Source organism: Pleurodeles waltl, chromosome 7 (assembly GCF_031143425.1).
Source record: "Pleurodeles waltl isolate 20211129_DDA chromosome 7, aPleWal1.hap1.20221129, whole genome shotgun sequence".
NCBI classification, from domain to species: Eukaryota; Metazoa; Chordata; class Amphibia; order Caudata; family Salamandridae; genus Pleurodeles; species Pleurodeles waltl.
Window position 1 is genome coordinate 1,109,166,422 of NC_090446.1, and position 25,793 is coordinate 1,109,192,214.

The 25,793-nt window shown below is 47.0% G+C and overlaps 1 protein-coding gene across 5 annotated transcripts in view; it reads right to left on the reverse strand.

The window, feature by feature from the left end:
- Positions 1-11,755: 11,755 nt before the first annotated feature.
- Positions 11,756-25,793, reverse strand: part of SPATA20 (spermatogenesis associated 20) — a 1,104,606-nt gene continuing 1,090,568 nt past the window's right edge. For 4 of the 5 annotated variants that reach the window (XM_069200053.1, XM_069200051.1, XM_069200052.1 and 1 more), the window contains one exon: positions 11,756-15,260. In XM_069200053.1, the coding sequence (XP_069056154.1) occupies positions 15,090-15,260 (171 nt within the window). In that variant the 3' untranslated portion in view covers positions 11,756-15,089. The remainder of the gene's footprint in view (positions 15,261-25,793) is intronic. The other variant, XM_069200055.1, reaches the window with a different exon arrangement.

Below are 25,793 nucleotides of genomic sequence, written 5' to 3' on the forward strand. Positions count from 1 at the left end.
GAGCTGGATTAACACTACAAAACCATTAGAACAAAATAAATAACAATTCTACAGTTTACCAGGCAGTCAGTTGTTACAGCAAATGTTCAAATATTTCTTGTAAAAAGATACTGGATTAACGGCTGCAGTGTAATCTTGGATTTTAATGTACCCAAGGCTGCAAATTTAACAAAAACCTCCAAGCTACATGTATCTGTTTATTGTACAGTTTGTCATAGCACTACATTGTCATCCTGCTGTCATATCTGGACATTAGACTTACAGAAGTATTTCAAAAAGCTCCTTTACAAAAATTAGAATGTAACCAGGTGTGTTCTAATGGCAAGGCCTCTTAATTTTAGTCGCTATCTTCATCAGTGTATACTCTGTGTCGAAGGGCAGCATTTTCAAGTTTCCTGAAGAGCAGGTGCTTAAGCTCTGTTCTCCGGCTAGTTTCAGGGCCTGGTTCCCTGAGCTTCTAAGAACATGCCACCATGCTCTTTTCCTTTGAGCCCATTGAGATATGCTCTAAGGAAACCTTTTGGCCAACTGCACTCTACACAGCCTTTCAAAGGTTTGTTGTGTAGCAGGGTATAGACAATACTACAGTCTTCAAAATGCACCATTACAAGCGCTCGCTATCTAAACACAATTCTGTGTTGGGTTTTTCAGGAAGGGAGAACTTTCTGAGGCACGGCTTTAATAAAATTTGCAGCCTTCCTCATGGTGTAGATTAGAAGACATACATGAGATAGTTGTTCAACATGATCTCCAGAGTTCATGCTTTTCATGATTAATGGAGGGAGTCCTCATCAAATAATCAATCAATGAAGTATTTGTACTGCGCGGCTTGTCAACCGTGAGGGTATTCAGGCACTTGAAAATAGGTCTCATTTGAAAAGCCAGGTTTTGAGCGCTTCCCTGAATTTAGTCAGCGAAGGGGCAGTACAGAGGTGGAAGGGAAGAGTGTTCCAGGCCTTGACGGCGAGATGGGAGAAGGAGCATCCTCCGGCACGGCAGCAGCATGTGCGAGGGATCTGTGCGAGGGTCAGGTGTGCAGAGCTGTGGTTCCTGCAGGGCTGGTAGAAGTGCAGGTGCTGGTTCAGGTAGGCGGGTCCTTGGTAATGGAGGGCTTTATAGGCATTGATGAGGAGCTTGAAGTGGCATCTCTTCAGGACCAGGAGCCAGTAGAGGTCTTTCAGGTGCCAGGAGATGTGGGCTGTCTTGGGCAGGTTTTTGTATTGATTGGAGCCTTTGCGTGAGTTCGGTGGTGGTGCCTGCATAGAGTGCATTGCTGTAGTTAAGCTGCCTCGTAATGAGCGCATGAGTAACTGTCTTTCTTGTGTTGACAGGGAGCCACTTGAAAAGATTTCTGTGCATGCGAAGCATGTGGAAGCAGGCTGAGGAAACTGAGTTCACCTGACGTCTCATGAAGAGTTCGTGGTTTAGGAGGATGCTGAGGTTTGCGGCATGGTCTTTCGGCATGTGGGTAGGACAGAATTTTGCCTGTCATCAGGAATCATTCCAGAGGGTGGAGTGTTTGCCCAAGATGAGATCTTCCGTCTTGTCTGTGTTCAGCTTTAGGCAGTTGTCCTTCATCCACGCTGAGACACTCTTCATGCAGTTGTGAAAATTTGTTAAAGTGAGGACAGCAGAGAGCGATAGGATGAGCTGGGTGTCGAGGGCTAGAGGGCTGTTGGAATCAGAACTATTTGACTCAATTCCCACCCATCAAAAAAGTTTCAGTTTTTGAACTATTCAAAAAGTGAAAGTTCCCTATCTTTCATTGCTGGATGAGGTGTAGGCAAATGCCTGGTTACCCAAGTTATTATCCAGGTGAATTTTAGTCTAAGGACCTGTTCCAAAGGGAATAACTCATAATGAGACGGTGAAACACCACAGAACAAGCAGGTGATAGGGACCATATTTTCTACATCTACTCAAACCCAGAACTGCATACTCCATACATACAAACATAGAACCACATACTCATTCGCACAACTATGTACATTGACACAGAAAAGTAACAGTCAAGAGGGGAAAGGTAGGACACCATTATGCATGTACATTTGAATTGTTATTGCCACAGATTGTAGTCGGAGGGGAGGGGTGAGCTTGTGCTGGTGTCCCTGTGCCGGGACACTTGTCCGGGGGCGAGAGCTTGTCGAGACTGCCCGAAGTATAGGGGGTAGGAACTCAGGGGCTCCCCCCGTGCCTTACATCATGGTATAGTAATTGTTGTACAATCTCAGGCACACATCCCTCGTTTTACCATGGTCACATGGAACGTAAAGGGCATGTCCGCTAAGCGCAGGCGGCAACGCATATATGCTTTTCTGAGGCAACACCTGGTCCATATTGCAACGCTGCAGGAAACGCACTTATCCTCAACCACAATAGAGAAAATGCACTCCAGCTGAACGGGTCAATTCGTGGGCACTACCTCCTCATCCTTTGCTCGGGTGTAGCAATTTGGATTGTGCCGGGGGTGCTGTATATGATGTTCCACACATGGATAGACCCTGATGGTCGCCATGTGGCGATAGAGGGCTCCCTGGACGGTGCGCCCTTGGCTCTTGTGGCGCTTTATACACCCAATTCTACCCAATAAAGCTTTTTACATGCAATGTCGGCTGGATTATTTAGGGATACTTCTGTGGAGAGTATCTGGGGAGGAGACTTCAACTGTGTTTTGGATATCCATTTTGATCGCTCCTTCCCCCCTCTGCTCTGTGCCCTGAGCATGCAGATTTCACATGAGTTTGAAGCATGGAGAGTGAAGAATGGCTTGTGTGATGTTTGGCGCCTGCGGCACCCGGCGGACCGTGAATACTCATTCTACTCACCGGTGCATGACTTACACACCAGTTATACTTGATTTTTACCCCGCCCTCCTTGGTACACCGGATTTGCGCCTCCGATTATCTGGCCCGTATCGAGTCAGATCACTGTCCCCTGTGGGTAGTCCTGGATTGGGGTCGTCCGAGAGCTCGGATACCTACGAGGCGTTTACAGCTGGAGGCCTTGGCGGATCCCCCTTTCCGTGCGGAACTTGCTCAATGCCTAGCCACTTACTTCTCACAAAATCACAACATGACACTACATAGGGCAACAGAGTGGGATGCTCACAAAGTAGTGGTATGTGGCCATTGCATGGCTGCTTCCATCGGGGTCCGTCATGTCCTGGCCAGGGAGCGATCGGAGCTGGAATCTAAGCTGCGCATGGTAGAAGTCATGGTGGCTAGAGGTGAGGAGTCAGCGTGCATGCTTGCACCCTTGCGCGCAAGCCACAGAGAAGCAGACGATAGACTGAGCATACACGATTATCGACATTATACTACACAACGACACGCAGAGGGGGACAGTGTAACACCGCGCTCTTACGCGGCGTCTCTTTCTGTCCTCGCGGGTGGAACGCGCTACCGATATTCGGGGCGCCGTTCCCCGCGTTTTTTGACTATGCTTTCTGGGAAGCCTATATTTCGCACCCGGTCGCGCTACACTTACTTGTAGCCTTTTTTCTTCTTTTGTTGTTGGTGGTGGGTTTTTTGTTGGTCCTTTTGCCTGTCTCTATCCACGTTCTGTCCATCTTGTCTTCTTCGTGTTTTTGTCCCAGCATGCTCTGTTTTTCTTTTATACTACTTCCTTTTTTCTATACTGGTCTATGGGCTTTTCCCAATCCAAGATGGTGTTACTTCCCTTTCCTGTGATGTCACTTCCCTTTTCTCAGTATATAAGTCAACCAGTCTTGTTCCTCCTTGCGTTGCAAACACTTCCTTCTGGTTGTGCTGTTCGCTCCTGTTCTTTGTTCCTGCTTTTTGCCTTGTGAGATTTTTTGCCTGTTCTTTGTTTCTGCTTTTGCCTTGGGAGATTTTTGCCTGTTCTTTGTTCCTGCTTTTGCCTTGGGATATTTTTGCCTGTTCCTTTTTTCCTACCTTTTACCCTGGATATTGCCTATTTTTGTTTCCTGTTGTCAAGTCCTGTTTTTTCTTGTTTTCCTTCAAGAGTTCCTGTTAGAGGTTTTTTCAAAGTGTTGGTTTTTTTCCCTCTGGGACTCCTTCTGGAAGGTACGGTCTGCTTTGGCGTAGCCTGTCAAGCGGCACGTGGCTACTAGAAGGGGTCGCCCTTATCTGGGAGTATCCAGGACCTGTAAAAGACTTGGTGTATTTGCCAATCCGAAATCCAGTGGTGAGAAGTCCAGCGCAGTACGTGACAGATTGCAACGCCAAAAGATTCTGCGTTGCGAGAGCGCCATGGAAGATTCACAGGGAGAGGCGTCAGAAAATGCTCAAGCTATGTTACAGACTGTCCAACAACAAGCCCAAGAGTTACAACAGTTACGGGCAGAGAACACTGCACTACGACAGGTCTTGTCTTCCCGATCAATGGACATACCACCCGTATCTGCTACTATTCCTCGATATTCCGGAGATCCTTTTAAGATGAAGGAATTTTTGGACGCCCTGCCTTTCGTCCACTCCAGTTTTCTTCGGATAAGGCTAAGGTGGGCTATCTGATCAGCGCCTTGTCTGGTCCAGCGCTTGCTTGGGCGACTCCTCTGGTTTCTGCAGATGACCCAGTCCTGGCTAACTATTCCGCCTTCCTGACTGTTTTCAAACAAATGTTTGAGAGACCTGGGGTAGAAGCAGCAGCTGAAGAAGCCTTATGTGACATTCAGCAGGGTAATCAGGATGTACTGCAGTATATAACCCGCTTCAAACAGCTGGCAGCTGAAACCTCCTGGGTAGTACGCACCTTCGTAACCCTTTTCCGCCGAGGCCTGCGTGAAGAAATTAAAGATGAGCTTGTACCCTCTTCTCCAGCTTGTTCTTTGAAAGAGTTAATGGATCAATCTATGAACATCGAGTAGATACTTCGAGAGCGCAAGATGGAAAGACGTAGAACTAGAGCTCCATACCAGTCCGGTACCTTCCGTGCTAGCAGTCGGAGAACGGAAGATAGTCCATCTGAAGCCTCTCCACCTCCCCATGAAGAGCCCATGCAGATAGATCTGGTTTGTGGGCCATTGACGGAGTCAGAAAGGGAGGAACGACAACGAAGGGGACTTTGCCTATACTGTGGTAAGGCTGGCCACCTGATCCGTAGTTTTCCGGTATGTCCCTCCAGGCCTGCGGGAAACGCCAGCTCCCGTCCCCTGTAAGGAGGAAGGAGACGGGAGGAGCTGAAGTACCATCAATATGTTCCTCCAAAGAAAGCATGTCCACCCCTGTTTATCCTCTCGGTCAAGTTACAAAGTTCACAAGATCAAGAAGAACATCTTCTGGCTCTCCTTGATTGTGGAGCCAGTGGACTCTATCTGGATGAGACCTGGGCTACGAGTAAAGGAATTTCCTGCATTCCTAAAGAAACTCCTGAGCAGGTTCGCACAGTGGATGGCTCTCCGTTAACCTCAGGACCTGTGGTGGCCTTCGCTAAAGACAGACACTGAAACCTATGTGTCAGCATGCCCAGTCTGTGCCCAGACTAAGACACCCCGAACTAAGGTGGCAGGTTTATTAAGACCTTTACCGGTTCCTTCCGCTCCTTGGTGTACTCTATCCACGGATTTCATATGATCTCTACCTACCTCTTCTGGTAACCAAGTAATCATGGTGACCGTAGATTCATTCACCAAGATGGCCCATTTTTCAGCCTTGAAGAAACTACCAACGGCCCCAGAAATGAGTCGCATTTTTCTACGGGATATTTTTCGCCTCCATGGTCTTCCTCAAGAGGTCATTTCGGACACAGGGCCTCAATATGTATCACGTTTCTGGAGAGCCTTTTGTGCCTTCTTTAACATTGAGATTTCTTTATCCTCGGGTTTCCATCCACAAACGAATGGGCAAACTGAACGAGTGAATCAAGAACTTCAGCAGTATCTGAGATGTTACTGTAATGTCACACAAAGCAATTGGTCGGAATATCTTGCTCTTGCCGAGTTCTCCTATAACAACACAATACATAGCGCGACCAAGACCACACTCTTTTATTGTACTTATGGATTTCATCCGAGGACTTTCACTACTGTTTCCCGAACATCTTCTTCTGTGCCTGCAGTCACTTCTTTTTCACGACAGATCCGTTGAATCCAGGGCCTACTTCACACAACTCTCCTAACTTCGAAACAAGCTATGAAGCGAAAGGCGGATCATTATCGGCAAGCCGCACCTTTGTATCAAGTAGGCCACAAGGTATGGCTTTCTTCCAGATTTCTACCATCCCGGTTTTCCACCAATAAGTTCAAACCACGTTTTTAGGGACCCTTTCATATTTCGCACATCCTGAATCCTGTAGTTATGCGTCTCCGCTTACCTCATACCTGGAGGGTTCATCCTGTTTTCCATGTGTCCCAGTTAAAACTCTTTGTTCCTGATCCTTACCATCAGCAGTTCCAACGTCCACCTCCTCTTTCTATCAATGGACAGCCTGAGTATGAAGTCCAGGAGATCTGTGATTCCAGAATTTTTCGACGCAAACTACAGTTTTTGGTCCATTGGAAAGGATACCCCCTCAGTGACTGTTCTTGGGAGGATGCTTCCTCCATCCATGCTCCCCGTTTGGTTCGCCTGTTTTTTGACAATCATCCTGACAAACCTGGTGCCTCGGGGAGGGGGCCTAATGTAACGCTGCGCTCTGACGCAGCGTCTCTTTCTGTCCTCGCGGGTGGAACGCGCTACTGATATTCGGAGCGCCGTTCCCCGCGTTTTTTGACTATGCTTTCTGGGAAGCCTATATTTTGCACCCGGTCGCGCTACACTTACTTGTAGCCTTTTTTCTTCTTTTGTTGTTGGTGGTGGGTTTTTTGTTGGTCCTTTTGCCTGTCTCTATCCATGTTGTGTCCATCTTGTCTTCTTCGTGTTTTTGTCCCAGCATGCTGTTTTTCTTTTATACTACTTCCTTTTTTCTATACTGGTCTATGGGCTTTTCCCGATCCAAGATGGTGTTACTTCCCTTTCCTGTGATGTCACTTCCCTTTTCTCAGTATATAAGTCAATCAGTCTTGTTCCTCCTTGCGTTGCAAACACTTCCTTCTGGTTGTGCTGTTCGCTCCTGTTCTTTGTTTCTGCTTTTTGCCTTGGGAGATTTTTTGCCTGTTCTTTGTTCCTGCTTTTGCCTTGGGAGATTCTTGCCTGATCTTTTTTCCTGCTTTTGCCTTGGGATATTTTTGCCTGTTCCTTTTTTCCTGCCTTTTACCCTGGATATTGCCTATTTTTGTTTCCTGTTGTCAAGTCCTGTTTTTTCTTGTTTTCCTTCAGGAGTTCCTGTTAGAGGTTTTTTTGCAGTGTTGGGGTTTTTTCCCTCTGGGACTCCTTCTGGAGGGTACGGTCTGCTTTGGCGTAGCCTGTCAAGCAGCACCGTGGCTACTAGAAGGGGTCGCACTTATCTGGGAGTATCCAGGACCTGTAAAAGACTTGGTGTATTCGCCAATCCGAAATCCAGAGGTGAGAAGTCCAGCGCAGTACGTGACAGACAGGGCAGGACGTTTGCTGGCTTGGTTAGTACGTGATAATCCTCAATCCTCGCCCATTGGGGCGATCCGATTGGACACCGGAGAGATAGTAAACACCCAAGAGGCGATTAACAAAGCTTTTTTTGCCTACTATCGTGAATTATACGTGCCCCGCCCCTCGACGGGATGAGTGGCTGGCTTCTTGAGCTCTCTACAGCTAAGTTACTTGCTCCCGGAGCAGACGGTCACATTGGAAGGGCCTATCGGTCTGGAAGAGATACGCCTTGCGTTATCCCAAATGTCCCGAAACAAGGCTCCTAGCTCAGATGGTCTCCCAGTTGAGTACTTTGTATCTCTGGCACCCCATCTCCTAGAACCCATGCTCCAGGTGTTCAATAAAGCGCAGACCCGTAAGCAGCTGCCGGCCACGATGTGTGAGGCCCTCATAGCGGTACTCCCGAAACCTGGCCGCGACCCCATGGATGTTCGCTCACACCGCCCTCTTTCATTGTTAAACACAGATTGTAAGGTGCTCGGAAAAATATTAGCCAATAGGCTCCTCCCGTATATTCCTCATTTGATACACGAGAATCAATCAGGCTTCATACCCAGTAGGAGTACTTTCCTGAATATTAGGAGATTGATCCGCATACTACATAATACCGAATCTGTGCCCAACCACAATGGAGTTGCCTTGTCGTTGGATATGGAAAAGGCATTTGAAACGTTGAGTTGGGACTTTCTTTTTCAATCGCTTGCTGCGAAGGGCTTTGGTGACGGATTCATAACATGGATTAGAACATTATACTCTAGCCCATCGGCCCGCGTCAAGATGGGGCAGATTGTCTCCGACCCATTCCTCATCTCCAGGGGCACCAGACAGGGATGCCCGCTGTCTCCTTTGCTGTTTGCCATAGCTATGGAGCCCTTGGCCGCCCACCTCAGAACACATGCACAACAATGGGGTATTCCAGAATTACACGCTCATAACATAATCTCCCTGTACGCAGATGACGCTGATCTATTTACGTGATCACACGACATCTGTTTGTCAAGTTTTGGAGTCCTTAGACTCTTATGCTGACATCTCCGGCCTGCGTGTAAATAGGTCTAAATCTGGCATCTTCCCCCTGTCTCCTGTCCCTCCGGAACTCCAATCAGCACTGTGGAATATCTCCTGCCATGGAGCCATACCACCTTTAAATACCTGGGCATACAGATATACCACTCTTTGGAGGACCTAAGAGAGGGCAATCTGGGCAGAGTTCTTCACTCCATAAGGGGCTCTCTGACCTTCTGGGGGGCACTCCCCTTGTCTCCCATGGGTAGAGTTTCCATCGCTAAGATGCTCATCCTACCTCGGATATTTCACTAGTTTGCAGCACTCTTGATCATCTTACCACGCACATTCTTTAAGACACTACAGGGCATAGTCCCAGATTTTGTATGGGGTAAAGATAGATGCTGCGCGGCCTCATCCACGACACAATATCCGTTAATCGAGGGTGGTTTGGGTGTTCCCAATTTTGAAATGCATTATGCAGCCGCCCAACTACAATGGCCAGTCGATTGGCTGGGCGAACGTCGTGCAGCAGAAAAAGTAGTCTTAATTGACGCTTTGGCACCGTTGCCATTGTTGACTTGGTTGACAGATAAATCTCTCCCCTCATCACATGGCAATGTCATATTAGCCGCTGCAAAGTCATGCTGGCTACGTTATGTTCATGGTAGGAGCCCCCGCACACCATATTCCGCTATATATCCTCTGACGCTTCTGCCTGAGGCGCGGACGTTGCTAACACATCATAATATGTCTCCGTGGAGGGAAGCGGGCCTTGTTACTGTTGGGAACTTTTATTTGGACAACACATTATTGACTTTCGGCGAACTGTTGGCAAGCGCGAAGATACCGTCCTGTAACTTTTTAGCATATGCACAATACAACACCTACTTCATATCACATGGGGCATGGGCGATGTTGAGCCTTTGACATCACAGATCCTTACACTGGTCCTTTCGATGGGTGTTGCAAGAAGAGCGGTGTCAAGGTTGTATTCCATGCTGTTACCGGGAGCGCTTCAGGGCTTGGACTACGCAAAATCATCTTGGGATGAGGCGTTACCTACGCCCCTGTCCTTGGCGGCGTGGTCGTCTGTGCTCTCTTCTGTTAAGAATGTCTCTCGGAATGCTAGACTCCGCTACGCCCAATTTAATTATCTACACCACTGTTACCTATCCTCCTCCCGCATAAAGCGTATGTTTCCTGCGTCGGACCTGGTGTGCCCCCGCTGCGTAGACCCTATGGCAGATTTCTACCATATGGTGTGGAGTTGCCCTCCGTTATCCATAGCTTGGCAGCGTATTAGTGCTGTGATGTCTGACATCACTGCCCATGCCCTACAGACGACACCTGAATCCTGTATGCTAGATCTGTGATATCGCACCAGTAAGGACAAGCAACTCCATAGGTTCATTGACTTAGCATTCATTGTTTTCAAACGACAAATAGCCACCCACTGGAAGGCCCACACGCCCCCAATTACGACAGTTGGTTGCAATTTTGCTACAGCAATCCCATGAAGAGACCCAAACACTGCGCAATTTACAGCATAGAGGTCTAGTACATGGTGGTTACGACATCTGGGATGTCTTCATCGTTAACATGGAGGCCAAGGACAACACACCTCCACCTTAGACTTATCGCAGACATTGCTACATGTGATTGACTTGTGCTTCTCTAGGGTTGTATTCTCTTTGTGGTTGGTTGATGAGGTTGTCACGGCTTTCATACTCGAGGCAGTGCTAACAGGGGGTGGCACGTGGGAGCCCTTGACACCCTTGTCATCCTCTCCATTGAGACTTGGCCCATCCTACTCTTTCGCTCATACTAATATTGCTTGACGCCCCTCCACAAACATATCATGCCCCTATGGCGCGCTTGGGTGCCCTGCATCCCCCCTCTTCCTTGGGTTCCTTGCTTTGCACCTCCTCCATTCTGTAGAAAGGTAGCGAAATTCTTGACAAGTGGCATAGTATACTGTTGTTGTTTTCATTGTATCCCTGTTTATATGATATAAGGAATGTCTTTATTCCTGTGTAACTGAACTGTCGCTTCAGGAGTGTTGCACCTTGTGTGTTACCGTCAAAATAATAAGGAGATTTAAAAAAATGCATGTACATTTGAAAATGTGCCTCATGGGAAAAGAAATAAACTCAATGGAGATAGACATGTTTTTCTGTGCTCTGTATATTGCTCTGTAAGATGTATATAATAGTCATCTTTGTAGATGAATTACCTGCCCTGGGGGTTCCCTGCATGGTTTTCTGATTGGGAACTGGTACTGCTTTAGATACCTAAGGCAATTCCGTGATCCTGGATCTCTCACGTAGCACCAGTGAATCGAAGACAGCAGCCGGCACCATGCATCAGCTACCATGGAGACTCCAGCAGCAACGAGACCGTTCAGGCACTTACAAAATAGGGTTGAGATATCTGCTGGCAGCACTGGGTTCCTGTAAATCCAGGTCAGTGGTTCATGGCTGAAGTCTGTCAATGTTAGGGGGTGAATCGATCGAACCATTGTTCTATGACTGATTCACCCCTAACATAGTCCAAAATCCAATTCACACCAATTACGTACTGAAAGACAGTGAGAAGAGCTTTGCTGAAGGCTCAGAGGAGACACTTTTCAGTAGATTTGCTGATTGTTGGAAATGCACAGTACAGATCCTGCATTCTTTTGGGTACAACTATAATGAGAAAGCCAAAGTAGAATAATAGCCCACCATGCAGTGATGCTGCGGCCTTAAGGAGGCATGGAGCTTATATTCCAATTGCTGATTACTTTTTGCCCATAATCCCGGAGTAGTACTTAAGCATCATGGAAGTGGGGTGGGCTTGCAGCAATCTTTCAGATCGCTCAAAGCAACCTCTGAAAGCCTCCACTTGACAGTGGATGGCACCAAAGTAAAGATGACAGTAGTGGAGCACATACAGGACCCATTGGGGAGAGTAGCTGAATGTGAGATGGCTACAGTAATGCCAGATATATAAACTGGAGCACTAGAAGCTTCTGAAGCCACTGAAATAGAGCCTATTGATTCTTTTGGAGCTTTCCAAAACTGCAATGGCCTATACTATTACTATAGAAGGTATGCTTGAAAACAACAGCATCAGTCTTCTACATGTTGAGGTGGAATGGCAAATTTAGGAATATTCAATAGCCAAGCATGGAGACCCGTCAGCATTTTGTCTCCAGATGGGACAAACTCAACTGTTTTTACATTTTCAGCCTTCACAAATACACCATAATTTTCATCTGGTACATTTAAACTGCAAAAATAAGCGGCTTTATTTGTTTTAGGATCATTCCTGTCCACATTTTCGCATTTCTGTAGGACAACCACCAGCCGATATTTGCTATATGCAAGTAACTTTTCATATAATTTCATTTCAGATATGAGATTTTAAGAGAGAGTGCAGAAATGAGGAAACGAAATAAAAGAAAGAAGATACAAACAAAAAGAGTATGGCAACATGGCAAACAATGAATTCAAGCTAAGCCTATGACGTGGTGAGGATCTCCGTGAGCCTGCAAAGACATGTATAAGACTTAAACTAATGAACCATCCATTACCTCACACAAGTTTTGCAGACTCATGTCTCAGTCAAAGAGCTACTATTTGACTATACATTTTCTATACTCAGGCCTTGGATAAGTTATCGAGTTGAGCTGACAGGACAGACCCGTGTTTTAAACAGTTTAGCAATTCATCGATTTATACAGATCCTCTGCATGCAGGCTGCAAACAGCGAAGATCAACAAAGGTTTTTGGCCTAAAGAGAGGGCTAACGATCTACCAACTGACAGAGATCATGGGCGACAAAGATCTTTCTCTAGCTTCAGGAAGGAATTAACAGGCACATTTTGCTCACATGTAACATCCATGTTACATGTCCGGAGAATTGGCCTAGATGTTCCCTCCAGCTAAAATGACAATTCTGAGGTCCACAAGTTAAAGCACAGCCCTATTACGAATGGGTAACTAATACAGCCACTGCATATGCCCCCTTCGACCCTCAACACTCTTCACTCACAGTTTTCACTCTACTCTCGAATCCCATGGCAATAACTGTTCTTACTCATCCTACTGACGTTAATAATGCTGATGCAACAACAGCTCATACACAACCACTAATGTTCTCTTCATAGCATTAGTTGTCCTTAGGAACACTGACAAAATGTCACAAACAAAAACATTGTGTGGACAGAATATTGTGTCAAAAATATCGAGGACCAAAATATTGAGAAGTTAAGTCCAAATAGTTAAGTATAGATTTACTATTCTTAACTCCACATCTACGTACCTTGAATATATATATGCATGTATATATATATATATATATATATATATATCATCAAAGTACATATGTGTGGGGTTATATGTAGTAAATCTTTGCTCACAGAAACTTATCTTCAAAATATTTTGTCCTCAATATCCTTGACACAATATTTTGTCCACACAATATTTTTTCACCAATATTTTACCTTAACACCTACCTGTCATTCGCCACTACAAATTAATTACCACTCTTCACTGAGAACCCTTTTCCCAACATCAGTTGTTCAGCAACCACGCCTACACACAACCACTATAAATTACTCCAGAAACAAAGTACCACTTGCAATAACAATTCCTACACGCTTACACAAATTCCCATTGCAAATACAGGTCATAACCATAACTGGAAACACTCCTCTCTAAAAACCTTTAATGCAATCACAGCTACCACCCCTTACTGCAGAAACACACTTTTTAATCACAACTTCCAACACTAAAAAGTAATAATCCAATAGCAGCTCCTAATACTAGAAACCCCCAACAGTACCAGAGCAGGTCTCTTAAAGGTTTCCTACGGTAGCAGCTCCTACCGTTGGAAGCAGCATCCACACTGCAGTAATCCTCCTCAAGTTATTTCTCTCGACCTTATTGCGAACTAACCGTGCTATCAGAACGTCCATCCATAAATGGAGCCACACCCCAGCTATGAACCTCACCCTATCTAGCATCTCTGTCTTCCAACGCAACTTCCAACACAGCTGCAAACTGCAGCCACAGGCGGTGCTCTCCCAAGCATGTAAACCTCCTTTGCACTCACAGTTCATTCCCCTACTTTCATTTGCTATTGCACCCACACTATAACACCTTCCACAAACTCAACTTCAGACCTCCTACACAATATGCAAACGAATGCACTCATGCATGTAGTCCCCAAACTGGAGGTATATCGTCCTCTTGACCAACTAATGTTACTGACTAGGTGCCAAATTACTGAGTGGTCTCTGCACATAATGGTTTTGGGATCAAGGGAGCAGGAAGTCTCTTGAGCAGACTCAGTAGTGGGTGTATGTATTTTTTCCCAGGAACAAGGTGTTCTGTGTCAACTGATGGGCAGTGGAGTGTAGCCTTTTCAGGGGAGGTTCATTTCTGTGCCAATAGAACAGTGGGTGTTGATAGCTATCCATTTCCTGCTGGGATTCCGTGTTGGCTGAGGGGTGGATGTGAAAAAAATTACTGAGAGTACAGAAAAGAAGCCAATGTGTATATGTTTGAGAAGGTTAGTTGTAAATAGTTAGGTAATGGTGCCAGCACTGACTAGTGAGCCTAAGAATATTGCTTCGAACTGAGGATTTGTTGGATATTAACGTTGGGTTCAGACTCCTGGCACTGAGGTGTGGGTTTAAAGGGTATGGGGCAGAGCGGGTATGAGGTTTAGCAGGATGTGAGGTGGGGCACATGTGGTATAGCTTGCAGTGTTTTTGGACTGAGGACTAGGTGCATGATCTGGGGACAGAATATGTACTTTGCTTAAAGTAGTGTGCTGACAGAGAAGGGTGTTGTATAAGTTAGGAAATATGAAGTGAGAGTTGTGTATCTAGTGCAGGTGAGCACACTAAGAGATAGGTGTTTAAAAAGGAGGTGATGAAGACTGAAGGTTGGATGCATAGTCTGGGCAACACAGAGACTGAGATTTGAGAGTACATTTTGGTCGATGTGTGGACTGAAAGGCATGGGTAAATAGTTTGGGTATGTAGACTAATTAATAAGTGTAGCGTTTGGAAGGCATGAATGGAGGGTTTATAGTTTATGGGGGTGCCAAATGTAGAACAGTAGGTAGGGGGCAGCTGAGGGTTGTGCCTGTGGTTGCTTTAGCGCAAAATGAGTTATACGTAGGAGGAGGCTGTATAATTTGTGAGAGTGTGCACGCTAGTGTGTAGAGCCTGGGCCTGTGGATTGAGCAGTGGATGTATAGTTAGAACTGAGGGATATGTATACAGTTTGGAGGTGTGTTTGAGCAAAGTGGTGGGTGTATAGGCGGAGGGAGTTGCAGATGAAGCTTTAGTGTTGTAAATGGACTGGGCAGTGTGGCAATAATTTGAGGGTTTACAGATTGAGAAATGGGCCCAAACTGGGATGTGTTTGTGGGTCTGGTGTATGGCATAGCGTGAAAAGAAAACTAAGGGATAAAAGGGATTCGAGACTGAAAAAGCACACTAGAAAGACTGAAGTACTGATTTGAAGACCCTCCTCAAACACTGCAGAGGTTCATTAAGGCGGTGCTGCTTTTAAACTGACACCAATGACCAGAAGTTTCTCAAGAATGAAGCAGTTTCTGCAAATCCTTGGAGGATGTGACAGGCAGAGAGCAGGTGAACCTCTCACAGATGTAGGCGGTGGCTTTTCCATCTTTTCTTTCCAATGAGGCGAGGAAGGGCAAGTTTTCATGTAGGAATCCCGTTTCGTGCCCACCAACAAATATCAGCACCTGAAAAAAACAGCAGTCTAATTTTCACACGGAAATGACAGAAAAGCTTGTTAACCTTACCAAAGAAGAAACAATCAAAGGAAAATGCTATCAACAAAGCTAAGCTCCAGAACCCCTGGTACTGAGCACTGAAGGCCACATCTTGCCCTATAGCAGAAAACCATATAAAAGCTTCACTTTCTTGATTACATTACGCCACTAGATTGTGTATAAGTGTGGAAACTCAACAATGCAAAAATACAACAATCACCTATACTTGATTTTAATCCTTTCCCTTCCGGTTGGCAACTGCTCCTAGACATATCCCACAAGAACCACTACCATCTATAAATGTCTGAAGTTAAAAGCTATTACTTACTTCCACAACAATGTTTCTGAACAGTGTTATGTTTTTTCCAGTGATTGTTCATTTAGAAATATTGTCAGATGTCAAACTCGTTTCAGAAATGTGTATTTACCTCCTATACAAATTATATCATTTCTGCTTGAATTAACAGTGCCACTGAGTCAAGTTAGGAGCAGTGTATTTGAAAAAAAAACATTCATAAGGCTATAGAAGACCCCAATCAAGAATCCTCAGAAAGAGTTGTGGTGAGAGAGCAATAAATAATCTGCAGGAAGCCATGACACTAGGACGAAAAATGTTGTATGGGGGGATAGCTGTTCCAACCGGCATCTGCTCATCTTTGTTTGCCTGACCTGTACATTTATGCAAGTGGAATCGACAATCTGTAAGTGCACTGGGGGTGTGCCATGAATTTGATGGTGTTTGCTAGCAGAGCCCTTGGATCTGCAACCAGGGGATACACCCAAGTATACCCCCAACCAAAGTGAACAATATGTTGACGCCAAACTGCCTTTCTAGCTTCAACCAAGACTTATTAATAGATGTGGTTCACACCCCACAAGGGAGGCATCTGTCACCACAAGATGCCATCTGGCCTGAAAGCCCCCCATCTGCAAAGACTTTTCTGAAGTTTCCGAGGTTCACCACTCCAACTCTCTGCTGAATGGAGGAGAGACTGACAACATTTGACACATCACTCCAAACATGGGTCCCTTGAGAACAAGGGTCACATTGACCCCTTCTTCTGGCTGGACTGACTAGGTTCCAGGAAGACCCAAGATGCAAAGAAAACCAAGTCACGAAACATGACCACTCTGAAAGTAGCCAAACAAAAAAAGGTTCTACTACTTGGAAGATATTGTGTACTCTGGCCACAGAGTGAAAGGTGTATCCTTGCACCATGTCTAGTCCTGATAAATTGCAGATGTTGAGATAGATGAATTGAAGAATCTCGGAGAGAAAATTAGGCTGCACAACAAAGTACAAATCTTGTGCAGACATTGTTCTGCTTTAAACTAATGTTTTATCTTCATAGGTCAGTTGTCAAGATAGAAGCAACGGGGACCTACTGTGTCCTGAGATATGCTGCTATGAGTGTCAGGAACTTTGAGCGGTCCCTGCATGCGTATGTCATACAGAAGATAAGAACTGTAAATCAATGGTCTTACTATATTTGAAAATGCAGTAAACTTCTCTGGCAATGTCTTATAGTGAGGTGGAAATGAACACCCATACGACTAAGGGACACAACCCAGTCTGCCCGACCGACACCTGGCAGGATAATTGCCAAGGTAAGCATAGTGAAAAATTGTTTCAGCTTGAGTTTCTTCAGGAAGTGAAGATAAAGATCTAGCTCCAAGCAGCCGCAATTCTTGGGTACTAAGAAGTATTTTGACTGACACCGATTCCTGTGTTTTCTGTAAGATACTCCCTTCTATATACCTGACTGGCAGGAGGGTGGGAAGGAGGGACAAATAATAGCGAAGTCTTACAGAAAAAGAGGGAGTATCCCAACTAAAGGATCTGTAGGGCCCACTGGTCCAACATATTTACACTCCATTGCTCAGGAAAACACGTCAGCTTGCATCCAATATTGCGTCCAGGCCCCTGATAATATATATACCCAGGTACTTGAGATGTAACAGTGTCCAGCGGGCAGGGAAGGTCACAATAGCCGCCTTGGGGTCAATCAGGATATGGGCAGCGCATTGCATTTGTCCCAGTTCAACTTGTAGCCCAACATTGCTGCCAATTTGGTGAGGAGGTCCGGAAGCTTCGTGAGAAAATGTGGAAGATCCAATAGGTTGAGAAGAACGTCATCAGCATAAAGGTAAGCAACCCGGAGCGGAGAAGCCCGAAATATATTGTTTTTTGCGAAGGGTGGCTGCCAATGGCTCCATGACAAGGAGGAATAGGAGCGGTGAAAGGGGGCAACCCTGACAGGTTCTGCATCAGCTGAGGATAGGGTCAGATAGAAAACCACCACAGTTCACCAGTGCTGTAAGTGAATCACACAGACTTTGCTTATGAAGTAGTCGCCAAGGCCAAAATGTTGTAAGACCTGAAAGAAGAACCACTATTCTATCCTATCTAATGTTTTTTCAGAGGTAGGGCTAGAGTTTTGTCGTTCATATCTCCGGCTGACCAGAGCGTGTGGGCCACTGTGAAGAGGTGGTTTCTGGTGAAGTGGCCAGGCACGAACCCCACTTGTGTGTGGTGTATAAGGGACTGGATAACCTTCTGCAGTCGAGCCAACAGCACTCCAGACAGAATTTTAATATCTCCATTCAAGAGGGAGATGGGCTTATAACTACAGCATAGCAAGGGGTTCCTACCCTGTTTAGGGAGAACAGCTATGGTCGCCCTCTGGGAAATGGGACTGAGGGTACCAGCAGTGACCATAAGGGCCTCGTACAATGAATGTAACACATCTGCACCTGCCCATTTGTAGAATTCCGCTGGGAATCCATCTTTGCCTGGCGCTTCGTGGTATGGGAGTCTGGTGATGGCCTGGGCGATTTCGTCATTGCTAATTTCACCCTCGAGCAAGTCCCTGCCGCCGTCAGAGAGTTTGGGTAGGCATATGCCTTCCAGGAATGCAGAGAGACGTGTAGGATCTTCCAGCTTTTTCCCGGGGTGTAGAGGGACCAACAGAAGTCAGGGAACTTGTGAACAATATCTTGGGGACAGGTGAGGATGGCTCAGTTGGAGGCATGGATGGCTGTAATGGCTACGGCTGCTTCCTGGTGACGCAATTGTGCTGCCAAAAGAAGAACCTTCAGTCTTTGGAGAGCGTATTCAGCTTTGGAGGTAAAGAGGGTATTGAGGTCCATCTTAGCCCGCTCCAGATTGTGGGGAATGATTGGGGAGGGTTCTGTGGTATACAGATGCGTGAGGCTCAATACCTGCACCTCTAGGTCACTTTGCTGGGAGCGTCAGTGCGCGCTGGCAAGAGCTACATCCCTCATCAATTGACCCTGTGTTGTCGATTTAGCGGCTGCCCGCAATGTTCTTTGGGACGAGAACAAGCCCTTGTTGTTGTCGAGATAGGTGGAGACGTGGTAGCATAGCTGGGCTTTTGCCTTGAGGCGTATGGTATCGTGAGATATTCAATCTCCACGGCTGCACCCTTGGGAGGGAAGCCCCAGGGTGAGGAGGACGGGGGAAAGGTCTGAAAGTGTGGCTGCAAGGAGTCAGGAGTCGCGAAGCCGCGCAACTGTCTTCTGGGAGGTCAATAAATAATCTATCCTGGATTGGGTGCTGTAAACCAGGGAGATGAAGGTATATTCCCTGTCCCTCGGATGAGCGAGGCGCCAGGGATCAATCAAGTCATGGTCGGACATGACATCATTCAGGTGGGCCCTGTTGGCTTGGTTGTAATGATCCAGGGAGCTCATATGGTCAAGCACAGGATAAGGGGCAAGGTTCCAGTCCACCCCAGGAGGAAGTGCTTGGCCCCGATTTCAGTTAGCAGACGATGGAGTTGGAGAAAGAAAGGGCATTTGGTGCCTGTATGGGCATAGACCGAGCTGAGACACAGTCTCCGACCTTGACTTTGGCAAGGACGTAGTGGCCATGGATATCTGACCATGTTTTCAGTACAGTGAGGGGTAAAGTGTTCCGTAAAAGTATAGCAACTTCACATTTTCTAGTCAAGCTTGTGGCTGGTGTCGGAGCTGTTGTGCAGCTGCTGTGGATCGTCCTGCCCACCCAGTTGCGACACAGTTTGTCATATTTGAGTTGGGACAAGTGTGTTTTTTGCAGTAAGGCAATATCTGCCCTCTGGGATTGTAGGTAAGCCGGTATTTTCTTCCACTTGATGCAGTCGGTGAGGCCATGAACATTCCATGAGATGACGTTCAGGGTAGGGGGTTGCCGTGCGAGGCAGGCGTGGGACATCAGGACAGCAGCCGAAGGAGTAGACTGTAGCGAAGGGGGATTCTGGGGTAGTAGGCTGGGTCAGGTGACCGGGGGGGTTCAGGATAGTGTAAAGATGGGACACATAGAGGGTGTCCCTCGATCTCTATGTGGGGAGGGAAGTCCGCTGCCTCTGGCGGTGGAGGTCGGGACAGGGGATCAGTGAAGTTATAGGGAGGGCGGTATGATAGGTAGGCTATAGTGAGAGGGGGGAGGAGATAGCACTAAGGTAGTTCCGGAGTGAGGGATAAATCCCGGTATGGGCTGAAAGCTTCTAACTATGGGCCTAAACTTGTGTGGTACATGCGCCGGAGGCCCCCAGCATGGTGAAGAGGGGAGAAGGTGAAAGGGAAAGTGCAAACATTACCCGTGTATCAAGTGAGCTGGAGAGGGTTGGATGGGGCAGTTGGGGGAGGACGGGAGCCAGCACCTTGTTCAATGAATGTGGGAGTACTCATAGTCCCAGCATGGTACAAGGAGGGGACTCAATGCTGTCCAGGCGGGGGGGGGCAAGCAATGAGAGTCCTCTGCTCCTTCAGGTAGGGGATTTATGGAGGGAGGTTGCTGTGCTCCCGTGTCCACTCACTTACATTGTGATATCTGCTATATAAAGAGGGTGCAGAAGGATGTGGAGAGGAATGCAGAAATGCACAGTGGTAACTGGGGCTGCAGACAAGCAATGCAGGGCAGTCACCACAGGGGCAGCGGGGTAGTATGGGAATTCCCACAGAGACAACAGGCGCATGCAGGGGTTCTGCGCTCAACGTGGGATTCCATATCAGACCCAGGAGTCACGAGGATGGGGGGTATGGCATGGGTGGCAACTTAGGTTGGGGTGGGGTAGTGTACAGACCATGCCTCAGTGACCCGGCAGAATGGGATGGTATGGTTTATGGATGTACGTTATGCGGTGGGTGGTCTGGGGTGTGTCCCGTAAAAAGTCTAGCACTGGGGCAGGTGTGGGTGTCGGGTGCTCGCCTCCAGGTGATCGGCAGCATTAGCAGGGGTCAGTTTCATAGCAGTATGTGATATGTGTCCACAGGGCCACTTGTCAGGCATGGTAACCCTGTCATCTGGCACATAGGCAGAGGCTGAGGTACTACGTCAAGGGAGGTAATCACAAGCAGTAGAGTAGCGCCGGTGCTTGTCCCAATAAAGTGGGTCTGGGCCAATGAGGCTAAGGGGAGATTGAGCGTGCGTAGTTAGGCGTGTGGAGGAACCTAAGTATGTGGAGGATACATCCTGGCCCCGTAGCCGGACCTAGGGCATGCAATACAGGCTAACGGGGCTCTGCACACCTTGGGACCGTGGTGGCAAAGTCCACTGCTTGAGGGTTTGAGGATGCATGCATCTAAACGGTGAGATCATGAACAATCAACATCAACAATCAGCAAGCAATAATCAACAATCCGTTGTGTGCGGTAGGACAGGTGCCATGGGTCACTATCTGTTAGCCTACAATAGCGATCAGAGACAGTAGGAAGAAAACCAAACTACCAACAGACGAGAAATAGTCAAGGGTTTGGCAGACATCAGTTCTGTGCACACATCACCAATATATTTATCCGGTCAGGGGTGTGCGTCGGGTAGACAGAATCCCACTGTGGCTGTGGCAGCAGCAGTGTAGTCCGTTCCTGGGAGGTGTGCTCCTCAGTCCCCTGTGAGCAAGGGCTTCAGGGGGGATCTGGCCTTGTCCCTGCTATGATCCTGGGTGAGGGCTGCCACTGCCTGAAGAGCTGTTTCTCTATCTTCCTGCGACCTGGGAGGTCGTTCAGTAGGCCTACCTCGTTTTTGGTTCTGATTCCCACCAAATCCCCGTTGGTCCCCAAGGGACGGGGATTAGGAGATGTATTTTGTGGGCATGGAGTGGCCGGGCTACACTTGGGAAGAAGTCCATGGGTTGTAGCAAGAGGTCATCTAGGAATCGGCGTAAGGCTTAAGGGTAAAACAAGACACTGGATTTGCCATCCTTTGTAATCCAAATTTAATGCCAATTTGTCATAATTGGGACCGAAGTGCCAGAAATGCTCTCCGTTTGTCATTGGTGTTGTGGGAGAAGTCGGGGCAACCCGCAATACCCGACCCTCATAGTCATTAGGCCCATGGTCACGGGCAGCAGTCAGCAGCTGTCGTACTTGTTCGTGGCATAGAAAAAAAGCAATAATGGGGCGCTGCCTATAATCATGATCTTTAAGCACAGGGCCCATCCAGTGCGCATGCTGGAGCTCTGGGGGGGGGGAGGTTGGAAAGAATGTGAGGTCTGTGAGGATAGGAAGGGTGTCTACGAGGAAGGCTTTGACATCTGTGCCTTTCACCTGCTCTGGGAACCCAAAGAAGTGGATGTGGTCCATGAGGCTCCGATCTTCGAAGTCTGTAAGTTGGTCCCGAAGGTACTGCAGCTCTTAGTCCCTATTCGGCGTTGAGTTGAGTTTGTCTTCCATGAGTGATAGGCGGTGCTCCATGCCAGTCACTGTGTCCTGGAATCCAGCAATGTCATTAAGGATGGAACTGGATTCCGCAGCGAGGTCCGAGATCTTCATATCCATACCCTCCAACCTCCTGCCAACCGCTGTGATTTCTATTAGGATGCATTCCATTCAAACATCTGTTTTGGGTGTCTGGGTGGCATCTGGAGGGTCGGAGACAATTGGATCTGGCGGCATCGATGCGCTCCGGTGATGAGTTAGGGCCTCTGAAAACATCAATTGGTGGGATGGTTTACTGCTAGACTTATCCCCATGCATCGTTGTCCTGGGGCGATGTTGCCAAGGAGGGGAGGGCATCCCTCTGTGTGGGAAAGGCAAAGGCGATGACAGAAGCTTGGTTATTTGTGAGATGCCAAGCGGTATGACGAGCCATTCGGGTACCCGAACGTTGCAAAGCAGCACAGGATTTCAGATGACCACAGTACTGGGGTGTGTCATGCAGGGGTTGTGCCTGGATGAACGAACAGCTTTGGTTACCTTGGAGCCTGGTTATGAGCTCGAGAAGGCGGGCACGTGTAGACTGCGGTACATCGCAGGCACGATATGGCGGAGTAGACCCCCAATAAAAAAGGTGGGGAGACCCACTCTCTGTGCTGTGGAAGGTGTCTGCTGAGCCTCCTCTTAGTGTGAGTAAGGAGGGGACTGTCCGTCTATCGGTCCTGAACCTCTAGTGGAGGTGACAGCAGGCTCACCTCTCTCCGTCACATGCAGTACTGGACCCTGTGGTTGAGGCCGAGGGCGGCAATGCGGGGTCCAGGTGGCGAGAATAATGTTGGGCAAGGGACCAGGCAAAGGCCAGGAGACCACAAAGGTTTGTGGTGCTGCAAGGCAGCAGGGGCGGCTTCGATCAATGAAGCGGCCCTGCGTGGTTCTGTGGCGCTCGCATCACCATTTGGTGCGTTGGTAAGATCAGTTTTTAGTATTTGAGGGAGACGATCCACATCCCACATGTCTCCGCCTTGTCGTTGTCACTACAGGCAAAATGATGAGGCAGTGCCCCCTGGCCTCCCTAAGCGTTTCTGCCAGGTGGGGGGCCCCCAAGAGATGTTTGGTAGGGTGAGGCAGATGTTTGGCAGGGTTGTAGTGCAGCGCATATGATTGGGTGTCGCTACCGTTGTTACCTGAGATGCAGAGCGAGGATTGAGGTAGGCCGGACTGTCCCCAAAAAGAACAGGGCTTCCATGGCTCACCAGCCGCGTCGGATGAAGGAAGCAAGCCCCATGCATGCCATCACTCAGCTGGGCACCCACCAAGTGGTGTTGGAACCACAGCGTCAAGCACAGCTCAGGACGTGACGTCTCCGTTGTATACTGCCCTCTGGGCAGCGCAGGTATGGGTCAGTGGGGGGGACGGAGGGGTGATGGCCCCATCGGTTCTCCGGTCCCAGGTGCTCCCGTCCATTCCCCCTAGCAGGCCGTGCCATCCTTCTGGTCCTAAGCAATAATCAAGCCAGCAGTTCCTTGTGTGGCCCTAGGCCCGGGTCCTGTACATAGAGCGACGGGCCTCTACGGTGGTTCCAGGGGCACTGCGAGCCAGGTATTGGGGCTTAGAATGCCGCTGGCACTATAATGGGTTGGGGGGAGGCGAGTCGGATCGCCCCACCAGCTCCTTGGGCTCCACCACCACCTTCTCTGTCCTCCGGCGCGTGGAGCTCCTCTAGCAAGCGGCCATCTTCACTCGTGGCCAGGCCACGTCCCCCCATAAACTATGTCATGGCATGGAAGGCCCTTTGAGACTTCTGATTATTCCCTCTGGATTTCTAACGTAGCCTAAGGAACTCTGTGCATTGTTATGTCTAGAGTTTGGAGTTGTGTAATCTCAAAAGAAGTTCAAAGACCCATGCCATGTCCTGAGTCTACATTTTTGTAAGCCTCTGCCTCGCACCTTCTTTCACATCTTTGGGGTTGTCTATAACCTCTGCACAGGGTCTAGGTGTGGTATAGTGGTTTGTATGTGATGGAAGGTTAAAGGCAAGATGTACTAAAATATTTTTCTATAGGCACAGAATGGGTAAAACCCTTTGATACATCTGGCCCTTAGTGTATGGTTGTGTGTTTGTATATGTGTGAGGGGAATCTATAGTTTGATTCTTGGGGTAAGACAGGAGTCACTCTCTCTCCATGGTTGCTCTTCCTGCTTTAATAATTACTGCTAAATAAAATTCGGTTCTTGACATTTAAATGTGGTTATCATTCTGATATCCTGAAATGGACACTGTCTATGAGGATGGGATCCAACCAAAAGGCATTATCTTTACTAGTCCGATTAGGCAATTTAACACTAACAACTGATCCCAGATTAATGTCAACCTGCTTACTTTTTACATTCCTGTAGTTCATATGCTCTTTCTTCTTGGGATATTTCCTGACTGTTTCTTTGATTTTCTCACATGCCATCTTTTCCTTCCTGCCACATTTCTCTCTGAGATTTTGGGGTATCAATTTGGTAGTTAGTATGCCCTTTTAATAACTTAAAAGGTGAAAACCAAGTGATGGAATATGGAGTTGTTCTATATGGCCTGAAACGCACCTTCTGCACAGACCACCCTTCACAAACGACTGTTTAATTAAAGAATTTAATATCTTTGGCGTTTTACATTGCAATGAAACAACCATACCCACTTTTTTTTTATCCTGCTTCTCTTAAAAGTTCACATGTTTTAGCATTAACAAACAGGACCCAGTTATCAGAAACAAATACTTCTGGAAGTTTTTGTCCAGAAAAAGTCAGTTTTAAAAACTCTATCAATAGTCAACAAACGAGTACTCAAGGACATCAAGCACGCCTTGCAGCTTAATCACTGTTTCTACAAACTAAACGTTCATGCCCGGCCACCACAAATATTTACACATTGACCTCTTGGTCAATGCCGTGCCACAATGTCCTTTGTGGCTCATATGAATTATTATTCCTAAACCAAATGGAGGAATGTTCCTATCTCCTCTCAGTACAACATCATCATCTACTGCTAGCTCCTGAGCTTTGTAGAACGATTGAACATCATGTCAGGGACACATAAAGATAACAGGGTGATAAGTTTGATTAAGCACTCAGAGCCAGATGTAATAAGAATAGATTCACAAAAAGCGGTCTCAAATACCCACCAACTTCTTACAAATCAATTCTGATATTTTAACCACTGTGTGTACTGACATGTGAGTTTGCAAAATTCCCATTCGGAGTGGTTCACAATCCGACCTACCTCAATCACATTAATGAGATAAGTTGCAAATTGCGCAAATCGCATATGGCAGCTCACATGCTAGTGATTGCCTTTAAATAAACTTTTTTAAATACTTTTTGTTAAATGCAGTCCATTTTATTTAAAGTAAACAGGGATGCCTTTAAAAGAAACCACTGCCTTGCTCCCAAACTAACTTTTTTTTTTTAACACTTACAAAGAAGAAGTTGTCCCAAAGGCACACTTCCCTTTTTTTAATGATTTACCACTTCCTTTAAAGTGATGCTAACTTTTAACGTTTAATTGAGGTGGCATACCGATACATCTGAGACAGTCTCGCAATCTGGAAGGAACGCCCTAAACATGACGCTTCCAAATTGGGAACCGGCATCCATTTCTAAACCCATTTTGTGTTTCAGGCATTCTTTTTGAATCACAAAATGTGTTTAGTGAATATCAGAAAGCCATTTTTTGGTTACAAAATCTTTCTTTTTGCAAATCGTGAGTGCAAAATGGCTGGTACATTTGGCCCTAAGTCCAAAAGTGCTCTATTTGTGTTTTAACTTATCATACGCCTATCATTTCATTACACTTTGGTGCTA